Here is a 19,823-nt window from a genome sequence, read left to right as displayed (position 1 = left end):
CGGTACTTGAGGGAGTCCAGAGAAGAGCAACTAAACTGATAAGGGGTATGGAAAACCTCTTGTATACTGACAGACTGAAAAAGCTGGGGCTGTTCTCCCTGGAAAAGCGGAGACTTAGAGGAGACATGATAGAAACCTTCAAGATCCTGAAGGGTATAGAAAAGGTAGACAGGGACAGATTTTTCAGATTATGGGGAACCACAAGTACAAGGGGGCACTCGGAGAAATAAAAAGGGGACAGGTTTAAAACAAATGCCAGAAAGTTCTTTTTCACCCAGAGGGTGGTGAATACATGGAACGCGCTTCCGGAGGCTGTGATAGGCCGGAGCACGTTACAAGGCTTCAAAGAAGGTTTGGATAGGTTCCTAGAGGATAAAGGGATTGAGGGGTACAGATAGGAGTAGCGGTAGAGTATAGGGATAGTCTGGGACCATTGCTCAGGCAATGGGCCTGATGGGCCACTGCGGGAGCGGACCGCTGGGCGAGATGGACCTCTGGTCTGCCTCAGCGGAGGCAACTTCTTATGTTCTTATGTGTTGTATTGTAAGTCCCTTAGCACGTAAATGAGGCAAAATATTTAAAACACAAACACAGAGAAAATAAAATTTTTATTAACTGGCAACAATGCTGAGTTTGACTCTAACTTTTCAAATAGGTAATATAACCTATACTCTGGAAAAATCAATTAAGAATCCTCCATATGACCCTTTTGGAAATCAATTTGGTCTCAAATAAATTGTTTATTAGAAAACCATGTAGCATTATCATATGATACAATTCTGTTTGGTATATCAATGAGAACAAAAAGTCAAATTTCATCAAGCAATAATAAACTTCTATTGATTATGACAGGAGTCGCCATGCAACATATCACCAGTAACTGGAAAAATTACAATAATCTTAGCTATACATTCTGGTGGAATTTGTTGTGCCACATTTACAAAATGGAAAGAACAATTGCTATACAGAAAGGGAATTATAATAATTTTAAAAAGATTTGGGGGCCATTGTCAAATTATTGTAATGATTAGACATCATTTTCCACTGACAGTATATTTATACATAGGGGGAGGGGGGATGGTATAAAGTTCTATTAAAGGTTTAATCAATAGATAAGAATACAATATTTATATGATATTTTTGATTGAAATTTTTGTGGGAAGGGTGGGTGGGGAAGGAATAAATTTATGTATTTACGATGACAATAGAAATAAATTCAAGTGATGTGTAAAAGTTTTAAATGATGTAATATTGTGTACTTGATGTAAGATGAAAAATGAATAAAGAATTTGGGAAAAAAAAATTAAGAATCCTAATTCTTGATTCCAGATTAGCTATAGTACAACAGGTTAATCGCCTGACTAAAAGTTGTTTTTGGATCATGCAGAAACAAAGAAGGATCTGAAAACATCTTTCAGAGATTCAGAGGTGCAATGATTTATTTTGGGCCCCTTTTACAAAGCTACAGTAGTGATACCTGGGTGACAAATGTGACACAGCCCATTCAATTCCTATGGGCTGTCTTGCATTTGCTGCACCGGTATTCACTACCTCGTCTTTTTAAAAGGGACCCTTTAAGCAAATTGGATTACTGTAATACAGTTGCTTTAGGGATATCTAAAAATTTACAGAGGTGTTTACAGGCAAATTTAGAACGCAGCTGTTCATCTGATTATTGCTTTAAAACCTTCAGCCCGAATTACTCCTTTTCATGTGGCAACAGGCTCCCAAATGAAGTTCATGTAACATTTAAATTGGCAAGCCTGATTTGTAAGATATTGAATGGCCATTATATATGGCTGAATTGATTTGCAGCTCCATCTCCAGGGACAACTGACCGGCTCCCCCCAAAGAAGCGCAGAGTAATAGTCATCGGGGATTCCATGCTGAGGGGCACCGAGGGACCAATTTGCAGACCGGATATGCAATCTATGGAAGTCTGCTGTCTGCCTGGAGCCAGGATACGAGATGTCACCGCCAGTCTGGATAGACTACTCACGCCCCGAGACCACTTTCCTATGCTTCTTGTCCACATAGGAACCAACGACACTGCCAGGAACACACCGGAGACCATCACCAGAGACTTTGGAGCACTGGGTGAGAGGCTGAAGCAGACAGGAGCGCAGGTGGTTTTCTCATCGATCCTCCCAGTTAGAAGCAAGGGAAGAGCCAGAGATGAATGTATCCTGAGGACGAACGAGTGGCTACAGGGATGGTGCCGGGATATGAACTTCGGATTCCTAAACCATGGAGAAGCGCTACAAGGACTTCAGGGACCAGACGGACTCCATCTGACCAGTAGGGGTAAGAACGTCTTCGGACACCGACTAGCCCGCCTGCTTCACAGGGCTTTAAACTAGGTAAGTCGGGGGAGGGTACCCATTCACATATTAGTGCAGAAAGGAATTATCCTGATGAGGTGAGTCGAAACTCCGCTTCCATGTCCAAGGTAAGTACCCACATTGCAAACAGTTCTTTGGGAGTCACACCGACTCGGGTAGGATATGCCTCACAGGGACTTAGCAAAGACAAGATATGGAGGGCCATGTATGTCAATGCACACAGTTTAGGTAACAAAATTCTAGAATTGGAGGCTGAAATAAATAAGGAATGCCGACCTAGATGTGGTGGCACTATCTGAAACTTGGTTCACAGACTCACATGGGTGGGATATGGCTATACCGGGCTACAATCTATTTCGTTAGGACAGAGAGGGCAGGTTAGGAGGGGGGGTAGCTCTATACATTAAAGAGGACATCAAAACCACCAGGATCACAGATGTCAAGTACACCGGGGAGTCCCTCTGGGTAAACCTGGCAAGAGGCAGAGAAAAATGCCTGTATCTATGTGTGGTATACAGACCCCCAAGACAACTGGAAGACATGGACGCAGAATTAATTGAAGACATAGAGAATATCACTCTACGAGGAGAAGCTGTACTGCTAGGGGACTTCAATATGCCTGATGCAGACTGGAACTCATTTTCAGCGACAACCAGCGGTAGCAGGAGGCTCTTAACCTCCATAAAAGGAGCACGTCTCAAACAAATGGTAACGGAGCCCATTAGGGCCCAGGCGATCCTCGACCTGGTACTCACCAACGGGGAAAGCGTCTCAGAGGTCTCAGTAGGAGATACGCTAGCTTCCAGCGACCACAACATAGTATGGTTCAACCTTAGGAAAGGCTTCCCTAGATCAAACACGAAAACAAAGGTACTCATTTTCCGGGGCACAGACTTTGCACGCATGGGAGATTTCGTCCATCAGACGCTGCAGGACCAAGCGGAGACCAATGATGTAGAAGCTAAGTGGTTAACACTGAAATCAACCATACATGAAGCAACTAGCTGCTTCATAAAATCAGTAAATAAATGACAAAGAAACAATAAACCCCAATGGTTCACCGTGGAGATCTCGCACCTCATTAAGGAGAAGAAAAAAGCGTTTCTCTCCTACAAGTGCACGGAGAAAAGAGAGGCAAAAGTAGAATATAGGACCAGGTCTACAGCGGTCAAAATGGCAGTTAGGGAGGCAAAACTTCGAGTGGAAGAAATTCTGGCAAAAAACATTAAAAAGGGGGACAAATCCTTCTTCAGGTATATTAGTGACAGAAAAAGGGACACAGGCGGGATAGTACGCCTTAGAAGACCGGACGGAAGTTACGTGGAAGCAGATTCCGATAAAGCCGAACTACTGAATGAATACTTCTGCTCAGTCTTCACTTGTGAGGCACCGGGACACGGTCCCCATTTGAAGGCAACACAAAGCACAGAAGACCCGTTTCAGAATTTTGAGTTCACACCAGGTGAAGTTTACAGTGAACTGGCAAGACTCAAGGTGAACAAAGCCATGGGACCAGACAATTTGCACCCAAGAGTGCTCAGAGAATTGAGCGATGTCCTGGCGAAACCGTTGGCTGAGCTCTTCAATCTCTCCCTAAGTAAGGGGAAAGTTCCCCTGGACTGGAAATTAGCTAATGTCGTTCCTCTGCATAAAAAGGGTTGCAGGGCAGAGGCTGCGAATTATAGACCGGTGAGTCTCACATCAATAGTGTGCAAACTCATGGAAACACTAATTAGAAGCAAATTGGACACGATCTTGAATGAAGGGAATCTTCGGGATCCCAGTCAGCATGGATTCACCAAGGGTAGGTCCTGCCAATCCAATCTCATCAGCTTCTTTGACTGGGTAACAAGAAAGTTGGACTTGGGAGAGTCTTTGGACGTCGTGTACCTGGACTTCAGTAAAGCTTTTGACAGTGTCCCACACCGCAGGCTGCTAAGCAAGATGGAATCGATGGGGTTAGGAGAGACACTAACTGCATGGGTCAATGATTGGCTGAGTGGCAGACTTCAGAGGGTGGTGGTTAATGGTACCCTCTCTAAAACATCAGAGATGACCAGTGGAGTGCCGCAAGGCTCGGTCCTGGGTCCACTCCTTTTCAACATATTCATAGGGGATCCGACTCAAGGGCTTCAAGGTAAAATAACACTATTCGCCGATGACGCCAAACTATGTAATATAGTAAGTGAATGCAGTTTACAGAATTATATGGCGCAGGACCTGCTTACATTGGAAAGTTGGTCCTCAACCTGGCAGCTAGGCTTCAATGCTAAGAAATGTAAGGTCATGCACCTCTGAAGCGGAAATCCATGCAGGACGTACTTCTTGAACAGAGAAACTTTAACTAGGACTTCAGCAGAACGAGATTTAGGAGTAATCATCAGTGCAGACATGAAAACTGCCAATCAAGTGGAGAAGGCTTCATCTAAGGCAAGGCAGATATTGGGTTGTATCAATAGAAGTTTCGTCAGCCGAAAGCCTGAAGTCATAATGCCATTGTACAGGGCCATGGTGAGACCTCATCTGGAGTACTGTGTGCAATTCTGGAGGCCACATTACAGTAAAGATGTGCGCAGAATTGAATCAGTTCAACGGACGGCCACCAGGATGATCTCGGGGCTCAAGGGTCTCTCGTACGAAGAGAGACTAAACAAATTGCAGCTCTACACTCTTGAGGAACGTAGGGAGAGGGGAGACATGATCGAAACATTTAAGTACCTCACGGGACGTGTCGAAGTGGAAGATGATATTTTCTTTCTCAAGGGACCCTCGGCCACAAGAGGGCACCCGCTCAAACTCAGGGGCGGAAAATTTCATGGCGACACCAGAAAGTATTTCTTCACAGAGAGAGCGGTTGATCATTTGAACAAGCTTCCAGTGCAGGTGATCAAGGCAGACAGCGTGCCAGACTTTAAGAATAAATGGGATACCCATGTGGGATCCCTACGAGGGTCAAGATAAGGAAATTGGGTCATTAGGGCATAGACAGGGGGTGGGTAAGCAGAGTGGGCAGACTTGATGGGCTGTAGCCCTTTTCTGCCGTCATCTTCTATGTTTCTATGTTTCTATCTATATTTACAAGAATTCATCTTGTTCAACACTTTCATCTATTATCTTTCCCCAGACCCTAAAATATATAATATAAGAAATTATTTCAAACTATATTCTCTTATGCAGCAGCCAGATTTTGGTCAGAGCTCGCAAGAGAAATTAGATCTCTACTTAGTTTTGATCTTTATAAAAAGGCTGTCAAATTTCTCTATTTTGGAACTATATCCTTGGTTAATTATTAATGTACTAGTCTTTAAGCCCGTTACATTAACGGGTGCTAGAATATATGTCTGTCTGTCTTTCTGTCTCTCTCTCTCTCCTGCTGTCTCTCTCTCTCTCTCTCCTTGGCTCCCTTTTTCTGTCTGTCTTTCTGTCCCTCTCCCTGCCCCTGTGTCTTTCTTCCTTTCTGTCTGTCTCCCTCACTCCTGCTGTCTGTCTGTCATTCTTTCCCTCCATTTCCCTGTGTAGTAGTATTTCCACCCCACTTCCCTGTGGAGCAGCAACAGCAACAGCAACTGCATTTCCCTCCCTCCCTCCCCCCGACTTCCCTGTGCAGCAGCAGTGGTATTTGTCTTCCCCTCCAGATCCCTGTGCAGCAGTTGCAGCATTTCCCCCACCCCTTCCCTTCTCTTACCGCGATCTTGCCTGCTCTGTTCGGCCCCTCCCCCGCGTTCTGGCCTGCTGCGATCTGGCTGCTCCGTTCGGCTCCTCGCGACTGGAGTCCTCTTCTTTGTCGGCCCCCCCTTCCCGCGGTCTTGAGCTTTGGTCTGGTCTGGCCTGCTCAGCTTGCCGTATTTTTTTTTTTAGTTGAAAGACGCGGCGGTGGCTCCTCTCATGATCCCCACCTGCGTCGGAAGTCTGACGCAGGCGAGGATCGTGAGAGGAGCCACCGCTGCGGCTTTCAACTAAAAAATGCAATACGGCAGGGAGCAGGCCAGACCGAAAAACTGAACCGTAAGCCGCGCATGCGCACTCCTACCTGTGGGTCGCTACAGCTCATGGAAAACCGGCGCATGCATAGGAAGTGCGTATGCGCGGCTTACCGTTTTATTATATTAGATATTAATTACTATAGCTATTCCTAGATAAATGATCTAGCCTCTCTTTTGTTATCTGTTTAAAACTGTAATTAATAATAGCAGAATATAAGATCTGTAACTGTAACAACAGCTATTTATTTATTTATTCCATTTTCTATACCCTTCTCCCACGGGAGCCCAGAACGGTTTACATGAATTTATTCAGGTACTCATGCAGTTTTCCCTGTCTGTCCCGGTGGGCTCACAATCTATCTATCAGATTACCTTTCCACTGAACAATGCTGGGATTGAGACAGCTAGTGGGAGAGATGAGGAACAATAGTTATTTACATTACATTGGTGTTTTCTAACCCAGGGAGATTACAAGGTTGATAGCTATAGTTTGCGTCGGGATCTGGGAAGGGTCGATACAGTTTGGTTAGATCATTTGACAAATTTCTTGAATAGTGTGGTTTTCAGTTCTTTCCTGAATGTTTTGTAGTTGGGCGTCATGGTCAGCAGATTTGAGAGGTGGCAGTCTATTTACCTTAGAGATGTTTCATAAATCTAAGTTGTTCAACACATTCACAATTATTATTACTATTATTATATCACCAATCAGTGGCATAGTAAGGGGTGGGCCACCCCGGGCACTGTCTCGCACCTGTCCTCCTCTCCACTCTCCAGCTCCTTCCCCGCCTCCCACTTTCGCACGCGCATGCCCCTTCCTTTCTCCCTTACCTCTTTAACGTTCCCGGCGCGAGCAGCATCCCCAACCTGCTGTTCGCACCAGCATCAGCTCTTCCTCTGATGTCACTTCCTAGACTCGCATCCAGGAAGTGATGTCAGAGGAAGAACCAATGCTGGTGTGAGCAGCAAGTTGGGTTGCTGCTGACGCCGTGAACGTTAGGGTCATGGACAAAGGGATGGGGCATGCGCGCGCAGCAGGAGGGGGCGGTGAAGGAGCGGGTGGTGTGGGGGTGGAGAAGAGGACGGGGGAGGGGCACCACTGCCCCGGGCACCTCTCACCCTTGCTACACCATTGTCACCAGTAAATTTCTGGCATTGACTAGAAATACTACAGGAAGCAGCATCTCCAATAACATCCTTTCCTACTGAACAATGCTGGGGTTGAGTCAGCTAGTGGGAGAGATGAAAAACAATAGTTATTTACTTGTTAATGGCTGTCTTGCAAGTCAGGTCCACCTTATATACCTTCGCTTTTTGGGCTTTAAAGATGACGTCCATCTGCATACTTTCCAGGGGTAAAAGGATTCCAAACCCATCATTAGGCTGGACCTCTATAAACTATATGATACAGAGAAAGCAGAAACTGCTAAATCATCAGCATTAGTAAAAGAAAGAAATGGGTTTTAAAATTGAGGATTTTGCACATATACCGGAACCAAGGTAGCAGGGATGGGGGTTATCGTCATGGGTTACTGTTAAGACATGTTTTTTAAATTAGTAATCTCAAGTATTGATAACTAGATCTCATTGCATAAAAATGGGACCTGGGCTCAAATAGCACATCTGAATAGAAGTCCACATTGGTAACTATGGCCCTGATTCTATAAATGGTACCTGCCGAGAGGCCTCTAGATTGGTGCACATGCCAAGTTAGGCACCTAAATTAACTTTTTAGATAGGTTGAATCGGCGTGCGAATTAAAAAACGATCCAAAAAACAATTTATTTTTGGATAGGTGCCCAACTTGGTAGGTGCCATGTAGGCATCTAAATTGAGGTGCTGACCACGCCTACTTGAAAATTGGGTGTGTTTAGGGGGCAGAGTTTGGACATGGATTGCTTTAGGCACCAGTGGCCATTGATGTTAGGCGTTGGTAAATTAGACCAAGAAAACCCCGGCCTAATATACTGCCTGACCGTAGCCCTTTATTTGGCATTGTTGCTCAGAAGCAACAAGTGTCTTCTATGGCTCTTGTGGGAGATCTGCGTCACCAAATGCCTGTTACTTGGTACTGTTGCTCTCGTTTAACATCAAGTTATGTAAAGCAGGCACTTCACCATCTGTCAATTAAAGGGTTAAGACACCTACCAGTGTCTAAGTCATTAGGCACCGCTAGGTGCAATTCTACAAATGGTGACTTTCTCCTAACCCAATCCCTGACCTGACTGAAGTTTCTAATGTCTAGAAGGATCAGGACTGATTCCCATTCAACCTGCTCTTAAGGCTCTAGGTTAAAATATGGCTGCCATGACCCCTAGGATTAATCTTGCCCTGAGTAGGCCTGCTCTTACTATCGGAAGCTAAGCATGGTCAGGCCTGGCTAATACCTGGATGGAAAACAACCTGGGAATACCAGGTGCTGTAGGCTGAGGGGCCCTATGTTGGGTAGCAGTGACATAGTGAAGCCACATACTGCGTAGTAGAAGGCAATGGCCAACCACTCCTGCACTCTGCCATGAAACACCACAGGGTGGATTCCTCACTATGTGTGTTGCCGTGAGTTGGTGATTGACTCAGTTGCAAAATCCATCCATTACTGTAAGCAGTCAGACTGCCAAATAAAAGAGAGGGGTTGTCCTCTTTCCAGGGCAGTATTCCTGGAGGAGAATCAGATGCTTTAAGGGATGGGGCAATGGATATGTTGGGGGGATTAGCTATTAAGAAGTCAGAAGGATGATGCCAAGATCTATAAGGAGGCTGGACCATGACGCGGACACCTGCAGCAGGTACTTGCTAATGCTGTAAGTTTCCATAGGACAAAATGATTGCAGGAATAACAGAAACACTGTCTGTGTGTGACTGTCTTACCTCTGGGAGGCCTACAAATCCAAACTCCTGAGGAAGGATGGAATTGTTTTTTATCTGAATGGTAGATATCACAGCTTCATAAATTGTACAGTATCCAAAATCCAGTTCTGCTGGGATTATTTCCAAATCGGAGGATGTGACGATAGCATGGATGGTGAGATGGACGGGTTTGATCTAAGACAAAAGAAGAGATTTCATCAGCTAAAAAAAAACCTTAGAGACAAACCTGATTGGCTTCAATGAGAAATAAAAAGACAACTTGAGCAATTAAGCTGTCTGCTTGGAAACTTGACAGCTTTTAATTATATCACAAATGTATGAACAATTTGTAGACAAATAACGTTCTAGATAAATATGCTTTGTGGTTTGTAAAATCTTCTCTTTCACTACCAAATAATACTATTCCAGAGTTACACATTTGAGTGGAACATTAAGGGGGGGATTTGTATAATGTCATTTTAACATACATCTAGCGACATAATAGTATGTTATAAAAATGAATGGTTAATATGATGGCATGTACTATGCCAGTAAGCAAATGTACTTTGCCATAGCCACAGGTTGGCTCAGAACTTAAGAATAGCCATACTGAGTCAGACCATTGGTCCATGTAGCCCAGTATCCTGTTCCCAACAGTGGCCAATCCAGGTCAAGTACCTGGCAGAAACCCAAAATTCCATGTTACCAATCCCAGGGCATGCAGTGCTTCCTTGATGTCTGTCTCAATAGCAGACTATGGACTTTATCTCTAGGAACTTGTCCAAACTTTTTTCAAACCCAGATACACTAACTACTGTTACCACATCCTGTGGCAATGAGTTCCAGAGCTTAACTATTTGTTGAGTGAAAAAATATTTCCTCCTTATTGTTTAAAAGTATTTCCATGTAACTTCATTGCCGTCAAACTTATTCACAATGGAAAAAAATATGATCACGTAACTCCTTTCTTGATCGATTCACATTGGCTTCCCATTAACCATCGCATTACCTTTAAAATTTTGCTCCTAGTATTTAAAACTCTATCCACTAGTTTATAAATAGAATGCTCATTCCGTATAACACATCCCGCTCTCTTCGATCTATGGCCCAAGGGCTTCTGATAGTCCCTTCCTTAAAAGTTATTGGCACTAGACGTCATGACATGTTTTCAATAGTGGCCCCCCAAGTCTGGAATTCCCTACCTCAATATATAAGAGATGAAAAAGGCATTAACCGTTTTAAAAATAACTTTAAAACTTTTCTTTTTAAAGATGCTTTTAACTTCTAAATGGAATATATACGGTGCAGTAGACTCATTACTAAAAAATGAAAAAACAAAAAGAAAAATTGTTACCCCCTCCTTATGTTTTTTCCCTCTATGGCTCTTTTCGTTCTCCAAAAGTATTAATTTTGTAACTTTACCCCTTACTCCCCTCGTTTTCAGTTTTGTCGGTATGTCTGTTTGTCTAACCCACTTTAACTAAATTTTTAAAATGTATGTTGATTAGTATGTTTATTTTATATTTTACTGTAATTCGCTTAGTAAATTATGAATAAGCGATTCATCAAATTTATAATAAAACTTGGAAACTTGGATTGCTTGTCCTCTAGTCTTTGCACTTTTTGAAAGAATAAAAAATCTATTCACTTTTACCTGTTCTACATCACTCAGGATTTTGTAGACCTCAATCATATACCCCCTTAGCCATTTCTTTTCCAAGCTGAAGAGGGATGCCCATTCTGTCCTGTCATGCCGACCACCCTCCATCAGCAGCAATAAAGCAGGATGGATAGATACCCACTCCCTCCTGCCACTGGAGGCCCACCCCCATGCCAGCCCCCCCCTCAAACATTCCCTATCTTCCCCCCCTTTCTCCCACAAAAAAGACAGGAGGCATACCCACTCCCTCCTGCCACTGGAGGCCCACCCCCATGCCAGGCCCCCCCCAACATTCCCTATCTTCCCCCCACTTCCTCCCACATAAAAGACAGGAGGAATGCCCACTCCCTCCTGCCACTGGAGGTTCCCCCAACCTTTCAAGGAAGTTGGGAGCAGGAGGGATGCTCCATCACTCCTCCTCCAAGGCCACATGTCCAATATGGCGGGCCTTCCTCCACCCCAAGCATCATGTGATGTATGGGGAGGGGGGCTCAAGGCCCTGATTGGCTCAGGCACCATAGACCCCTCCCACTGTAAATCACCTAGGTGTCCTTTTACTAAGTTAGTGCACTAACTGATTTAGGAAGCTAAGTATTAGCGCAAGCTACATGCTAAGACACCCATTATATTCTTATGAGCATCTTAGCATTTAGCACGTGCTAAATCAGGTAGCCCACCTTAGTAAAAGGACCTCCAAGATTCTTGATAGGAAAAATATATAACAAATAAATTAAATATATATGGATCAATATACTGTATTTTACCAATTTTAATAATATTCAAAAGAAATAATGCTCACCTGACCAATAACTAATACTGTTAGAGGGGCTTCCAGGACCCCCGTCGCCTTATCAAAATATTTCCCTGCATCCTCTGGCAAGGACTGCCTAGGAGGGAAGAATCAGTGGTCATTATTGTAGAATTTTACAGATTGATGATTTCAGTTTATAGAATATTTGAGTTATGAAACCATCATAAGAATATTATATTCTACAATTGTATGCATTGTGTTCTAACACCTTCTAGTTCTTTTATCTCTTTTGCAGGTAATTAAACCAATTTAAAAAAAAAGGATTTACAACCATTTGAGTATTCAGTAGGGGCTGTCAACTCAGTCCTTGGGACACACCCAGCCAGTCAGGTAGTCAGGATATCCCAATGAATATGCATGAGATATATTTGCATATAATGAAAGCAGTGCATGCATGTCTATCTCATGCATATTCATTGAGTTGTCCTGCACACCAGACTGGCTAGATGTGTCCTGAAAGCTATTCTACAGGAACTCTGCCTTTAGGGGGAGAGTCCAGTGCCCGGCTCACCTGGGCAGGAACTTAAGTTGGATGCTGAAGGAGGCCTGAGCATTGATAGAACCTGATTTTGGGAGCACTTCCATGTGGAGTTTCAGTTCCTTGCAAATCTCAAACTTCATGCGCAGTGCTGTTTTCCCTCTGCAAAGGGATTAAAACAAAACATTTCTCATTATGCATATTAACATAGAAACATAGAAAAATAACAAGCTTTTATTAATTATGACAGGAGTTGCCATTCAACATATAACTAACAACTGGAAGAATTATAAAAACCTAAATTATACATTTTGGTGGAATACAATTTGTCATATATACAAAATGGAAAGAGTAATAGCAATACAAAGAGGGACATATACTAAATTTATAAAAATATGGGGGCCATTGACAAAATATTGCAATGAATAAACAATAGAATTTTTCTTCTTCTTTTCTTCTTTTTAATAATTTTTGAGTGACACACATAGAGGGGAGGTAATGAAAATAATTTTTACATAATATGATATAATATGATATATAATATGCAATGTATGATTGAAAAGTAATAGAAGGGTGGGGGGAGGGAGAGGGAGAAAATATATTTAGAACATGATGTATTAGATATAAAAGTGATATTGTGTATTTATCAATTGTATTTTAATATGTTGTACACTTTATGTAAAATTTGAAAATAAAAAATAATGGGAAAAAAAAAAAAAGAAACATAGAAATAGACGGCAGATAAGGGCCACGGCCCATCTAGTCTGCCCACCCTAATGACCCTCCCCTACCTTTCTCTGTGAATAGATCCCACGTGTCTATCCCATTTGGCCTTAAAATCAGGCACGCTGCTGGCCTCAATCACCTGTAGTGGAAGACTATTCCAGCGATCAACCACTCTTTCAGTGAAAAAGAATTTCCTGGTGTCACCTCGTAGTTTCCCGCCCCTGATTTTCATCGGATGCCCTCTTGTTGTCGTGGGACCCTTGAAAAAGAAGATATCTTCCTCCGCCTCGATGTGGCCCGTAAGATACTTGAACGTCTCGATCATGTCTCCCCTCTCTCTGCGCTCCTCGAGCGAGTATAGCTGTAATTTGTCAAGCCGTTCTTCATATGGAAGATCCTTGAGTCCCGAGACCATCCGGGTGGCCATTCTCTGCACCGACTCCAGTCTCAGCACATCCTTGCGATAATGTGGCCTCCAAAATTGCACACAGTATTCCAGGTGGGGCCTCACCATGGATCTATACAATGGCATAATGACTTCCTCCTTACGGCTGACGAAACCCCTTCGTATGCAACCCATTATTTGTCTTGCCTTGGATGAAGCCTGCTCATCCACATTCACGGTTCATCTGTGACATCAATAAAAGTTTTCTGAAATGTACTGCAGTAGAGTATTTCTGGCCACATCCATCCCACAGGTGGTCCAAGCAAACCAAAGATCTCCTGCCCACTCAGGTGGGCACTTTCTTCTGACATGGCAAGATTACCTGCATGAAGTAACAGTTTTGAGCCAGTCAACTACTACAGTACTACTGTTTATTATTTCTTAGCACTACCAGCTGCACACAACGCTGTACTAAAAATGTAAGAGAGCACCCCTGCTTGAAAGAGCTTACAATCTAATTATGACAGACACATAGAACAAAAACTCCAAAACACCACCCATCATTTCCCTCAACAATGCCAAATTTTCAAGTGTTAAAAAGTGCTCAGGACCATCTTCTGGTAAAAAGATCATAAGCGGGGTAACACCCCGAAAGCTGTGCCTTTTTCTGTCAGTCATTGTACTTTAATATCATTCTTTGTGGCCCAAACGGTCCTAAACTTTAAGCAGTACTTATCTCAATGAGATTGTTCACTTTCTCTAAGGTAGGGAGAACGAGAGGGCACTCTCTAAAATTGAAAGGGGATATGCAGCTTCGTAAAAGGGGGTGGGGATATGTTCCTAAACTAAACTAAACCTTAAGTTTATATACCGCATCCTCTCCATAAAGATAGAGCTCGGCACAGTTTACAGGGACTTTAATATAAGGAAGGAAAGATATAATAAGAATTAGTGATTATAAAGAGGGTAGTGGTAACAGCGTGCTAACAGCAGCGCACCGCCATTAATAGAAATGATTTTAAAAAGTATTTTTTACGGCTATGGCAAAAATGGTCTTAGTATGTGGGAAAGACCCATGTAAGATTGCTCTAAGTCAGTGGTTCCCAACCCTGTCTTGGAGGACCATCAGGCCAATCGGGTTTTCAGGCTAGCCCTAATGAATATGCATGAGAGAGATTTGCATATAATGGAAGTGACAGGCATGCAAATCTACTTCATGCATATTCATTAGGGCTATCCCGAAAACATAAGAACATAAGAAATGCCTTCACCGGATCAGACCTTAGATCCATCTAGACCGGCGACCCGCACACGCGGAGGCTAAGCTAGGTGTTCCCTGATGAAGACCTTGTTAACCCGTATCCCTCAATGTGATTTGCGAAGGTGTGCATCCAATTTACCTTTGAATCCCAGAATGGTGGTCTCCGTCACAACCTCCTCCGGGAGAGCATTCCAAGCATCCACCACACGCTGTGTGAAACAGAACTTCCTGACATTTGTCCTGGGCCTGATGCCCCTCAGTTTCAGTCCATGACCTCTTGTCCGTGTCACATTTGACAATGTGAATAATGATGTTTCTTGCTCTATTTTGTCGAATCCTTTTAGTATTTTAAAAGTCTCTATCATATCCCCTCGCAGTCTTCTCTTTTCGAGGTGAACAAACCCAGTTTTCCGAGTCGTTCCTTGTAGCTCAGATTCTCCATACCTTTTACTAGTTTACCCGATTGGCCTGGTGGTTCTCCAGGACAGGGTTGGGAACCACTGCTCTAAGTCAATTCTTACTGCAGCTTAGTAGAAAGATCTCTCGGTTCTTAACTAACCTAAGCTTTTCTGTTGCTACCTTGTGGGATACTGCCAGGTACTTATGACCTGACTTAGCCACTGATAGAAGCCAGATACTGGGCTAGATCCAATATGGCAAATCTTATGTCTGTCTTAGGTCTAAATCCTGAAAATGATCAGACTAATAATTTGCTTAAATATCTTCTTAATGATAAGGGGGAGATGTGTAACCAAAGTAGGCTCTGCTCCTCCCACTAGAACCAGAACATTGTATTTGTTTATATCTGGCCTTTTTACGACTGTTATGCTGTTAACAAAATTGTAAGTTTTATGTTGAATTGTATTATTATTATTTTTTTTAATCTTTATTCATTTTTCATCTTACAACAAATACATATATATAAAAATATTTATCAATGAATACATCATTTGCAATGCTATCATTTATAGATAAAAAATTGTTGAATTGTATTTGCTGTACAGCATCTTGGGTGAATCTCTTCATAAAGGCGGTTAATAAATCCAAATAAATCAATATCAATCTGGAATTTACTACCACTGCTACTGAAGAAGTCAGAATATGCAGAGGAGAATTTTGCCTTTCAGCTTTTTTCATGCATACTTTGCATTGTATTTTTAACTTTTAGGACACTCCTGTTGTGCTGTGGTTGTTCCAATCACCAGTCTCTTTGACACAATCTTTTCTGTCATGGCCCCTCAAATCTGGAATTCGCTCCCAATCAATATAAGGGAAGAAAAATTACTTAGTAAGTTTAAAAGTCTCCTGAAAAGCTGGCTTTTTAAGGACGCTTTTAACTGAGTTATCTGAATTTTATGTATTCAGGATACTCTTTAGCGGACTAATAGTACCGTTAAGAGAAAATTGAGCGGGTAATCTTTTCCCCATCCTATTGTCTCTTTACCTATGCCCTTTTATTTGTTTATTAATTGTATTTAATCCTTTTTCTTTTTTACCTTTTGTGTTTGGTTGGTCAAAAGTTGTATTAACTGTCTGGTTTATTCAATGTATTTTTCTTTTTTACCCCAATTTTATTGTTATTTGTAAATCGCATTGGATTATGATTTTGCGATCAAATCAAATTTTTTAATAAACTTGAAACTTGAAAAACGGAAACTGGAAACGCATACACTGAACTTGTCTATGTCATAATGTAATACACGTGTAATCAGTTGCAGTTTGCAGCAGCAGAGAGACACAAAAAGAAGCAAGGGGTTGGAAAGACGAACTGGCTCAGCAGGATGGCTTCAGTTGAACATCATCAGTTTTCATACTAAGATAGTGACTCAGATCATCTAATCAAAATTTGCTAACAATTCCATTCATCCGTGAAATATTCTATGACTCAACTCGTAAAGCCATCTTTTCAGTCACCGCCCCCTTGCTATGAAATGCCCTACAATTAGATATTAGACTCGAATCATCATTAGATAAATTCAAATCAAAAATAAAAACCTTCCTTTTCAAAGACGCTTACTGCCTCTGAGATGAAATTTACGATACTCGAAACGCTTCCATCATAGCAAGGAAACCAAACGCTTCTTTTGAAGTGACAACTTTCCCCCTTGTATTATCCCCCCTCCTCCTTCCTTCCCTTTTTATCTTTATTTTCTCATAGTAACATAGTAGATGACGGCAGATAAAGACCCGCATGGTCCATCTAGTCTGCCCAACCTGATTCAATCTTCAATATTTACTCGATGTAATTTTTTCCACTTTCCTTCTCTTCTTCTCGTTCCAGTATGTCTTTGTCAATTTGTCCTCCCCTAATATTTTATTTTTTATCTTTTTAAAATGTAAATTTAGCATATCTTTTATAGATTATTTTTTTTCTGTAAACTGTTTAGCTTTCCTTTGATAAACGGTATATCAAGAGACAAATAAACTAATTAATTAATTTAAAAAACTAATTCAACTAATTAATTAATTAAAAACTCTTTTGAGTATGGTTTTCATTTAATTTCTTTATTCATTTTTTCATATTACAACAAGTGTATCAGAAAAATACATATAATCTTATAAACACACACTTGATTTTCCTTCATGAATACTTTAAGTACAATATATCATATTTATATTCATATTTTTATAATGTTTTAGATAATATGTAAATCATTTAATATGTATGACAAATATAAATAAAATAAAATAACCCCCCCCAAGCCCTCCCTTCCTATTTCAGAAAATCTAACCTAATATTTCAAAATGCATTAATTAATTCATACATATTGTGAGGTAAATAGAATAATACCCACCCACATCCCCACTTAACAAATCTCTTTATTATTGATCATTACAAAAATCTGCTAATGGTCTCCAAATCTTCAGAAATTTACCAAAATAACCTTTCTGTGTTGCTATTGTGCGCTCCATTTTATATATATGGCATACCGAATTCCACCAAAAGTTATAACTTAATCTGTCATAATTTTTCCACGTATGGACTTCTGGACTTAAGTTTTTAAAATTTCTTCTTTTTTAAATGAAAAGATAAAAGTTTAAATAACATTTATTACATAGGAAGAACGTAATTTTTGTGGATAAGAAGATCTTTGGTAATATAACGGCACGGAGCTGCTTTTCTTTTTTTTTTTTTTTTAATTTATAATTTTTATTCATTTTCAAATTTTACATAAAGTGTACAAAATATTAAAATACAATTGATGAATACACAATATCACTTTTATATCTAATACATCATATTTTAAATATATTTTTATCCCCTCTCCCTCCCCCCACCCTTCTAGTAATTTCCAATCATATTTTATATCATATTTTATATTTTATATCACGGAGCTGCTTTTCAATTGATTTTGGATTGAGTATGGTTTTCAAAGATGATTTACCCTGAAAACTGCCCACCCTTTCCTTGCAGAAAGGGTAGGGGATCTCATGAACAGGGTTAGGTTAGGGAAAGCAACAGCAAGTGTGGTTTTGCATTTTTAGAACTACTCACATTGTTTTCTACATAAATGTTACCTCCAGGAAAAAAGATTCAAATTTGTGCAGCTACTTTTCCTGGGGCAATTTTCTATGGGAAAGCATACTCATATTTATTTTATAAATTTATTCAATTTTCTATACCGTTCTTCCAAGGGAGCTCAGAACGGTTTACATGAATTTATTCAGGTACTCAAGCATTTTTTCCTGTCTATCCCGGTGGGCTCACAATCTATCTAATGTACCTGGGACAATGGGGGAATTAAGTGACTTGCCCAGGATGACAAGGAGCAGCGTGGGTTTGAACCCACAACTTCAGGGTGCTGAGGCTGTAGCATTAACCACTGCACCACACTCTCCCATATCTTCTGTTTGAGAAGCGGAGGTAAGCCCACAGAGAAACAGACCTGCAGTGTAGGTGGTTCTGAAAATTACCTCAGTGAACTAACTAGTCAGTGACTTACCTGTTGTGAAACATGATACTGTCTTGATATAATCTGTCATACATGCAGATCCTTAGATCAATATTCGGATTAGAGACCCATACAGGCAAATCCAAGGCAGTTCCTCTGGCTCTGAGAAGAATCTACAGAAGAATATCATCATGGAAGTACAGCTTTTTACAACATTTACTTTTGAAAATGGATAATGATTTACAATGTGCCTTCTACAATAAAATCTTAGTTATCTGGCACCCATGGGGATTAGTGGATGCCGGATAACTGTAGTTTCTGGTTATTTGAAAGTTAATGTAAAAATAGTTGTGTCTCCCTTCCCACTCCATTCTATCTTCCCCCCCACCCCCACTTGTAAGTCCAGCATCTTCTTCCCTTCTTTCTTGGTCACTTTCTCTACCTCCCTTCTCTTCCACTTTCTCTTTCCCCATCTCTCCCATTTTCTGTTCCTCTTCTTCCCCCACTCCCTCCCTTACCCAATGCAGCAGAGCTGGTCCTGACAACCCCCTTCCATTCTCCCTCCGTCACTCACCTGAAGCTGTAGCGGCAGCTGGCGAGCAGAGGAAGCACTGGTAAACAGGCAGCTTCTGGCCAGCCCCAGCAAGGCCTTTCCTCTGCCTTGTCAGAAGTGATGTGCCAGAGGAAGGCCCTGCCAGGGCTGGTCAGAAGCTGCCTGTTTAAGGGCTGGAAGGAAGGAGGAAGGGAGATTTGTGGCTGCTGCTGATGCATCCAAAACTTCACTTCACTCTACAAGAAGAGGAAATACACAATTCTCTTGCTGAATCTCAAGCCTGAGATCAGCTACCTCTGATATGTTGTAGATTTTAACATTTAAAGTGTTCCATTATCTTCTAATCTTTCCAGAAGTAAGACAAACCAGTTGCATCAGGTAATTCATTCACTTATTTTTCTTCCATAGTGCAGAGATACTAGCATGCCCCCGTTTTGCCCAAGTAGGGCTTTTTCAAGGGCTCACAGTGGGCGCTCTGCTGATGCCCCTGGAGCTGGAGAGAGGGAGGGGAGGTTATTGGGTCAGAAGCACCACTTTGGATGTTGTCTTAGGAGTATGGGAGACAATTTTTTTTTTTTGCTGCAATTTTTTTATTGGTTTGTTGAGAGTGCCAGTTATATGAATACCAGTTAGCTGAGATTCTACTGTATATATATACTGTATATACAAGATTAGATTAGATTAGATACTCACTGATTTGCATTCTGGGTTGTCAAAAGTAATCTCAAACTCTGCCTCTATTTCTCCGGGTATTAGTGGGGTAAATATAATCTGAAGCTTCACTGTGCTGAAGGGTCCAATCTCACCTCTGGTAACCTATTGTATAAAAAAAAAAAAGCAAGCAGATTGCCCTCTAGATAATTGTGCCCAGCCTGTGAATTTCAGCT

At 41.5% G+C, this 19,823-nt stretch overlaps 1 protein-coding gene across 7 annotated transcripts in view; it reads right to left on the bottom strand.

Annotated features, from left to right (window-relative positions):
* Positions 1-19,823, bottom strand: part of CFAP74 (cilia and flagella associated protein 74) — a 194,777-nt gene that overhangs the window by 91,383 nt on the left and 83,571 nt on the right. For all 7 annotated transcript variants that reach the window (XM_033922641.1, XM_033922646.1, XM_033922642.1 and 4 more), the window contains 6 exons: positions 19,630-19,752; positions 18,435-18,556; positions 12,152-12,280; positions 11,629-11,716; positions 9,191-9,364; positions 7,587-7,720 (listed from right to left, as the gene is read on the bottom strand). In XM_033922641.1, the coding sequence (XP_033778532.1) occupies positions 7,587-7,720; positions 9,191-9,364; positions 11,629-11,716; positions 12,152-12,280; positions 18,435-18,556; positions 19,630-19,752 (770 nt within the window). The remainder of the gene's footprint in view (positions 1-7,586; positions 7,721-9,190; positions 9,365-11,628; positions 11,717-12,151; positions 12,281-18,434; positions 18,557-19,629; positions 19,753-19,823) is intronic.

The sequence above is a fragment of the Geotrypetes seraphini genome, chromosome 15 (assembly GCF_902459505.1).
Source record: "Geotrypetes seraphini chromosome 15, aGeoSer1.1, whole genome shotgun sequence".
Taxonomy (NCBI): domain Eukaryota; kingdom Metazoa; phylum Chordata; class Amphibia; order Gymnophiona; family Dermophiidae; genus Geotrypetes; species Geotrypetes seraphini.
This window is presented reverse-complemented; position numbering and strand designations above follow the sequence as displayed.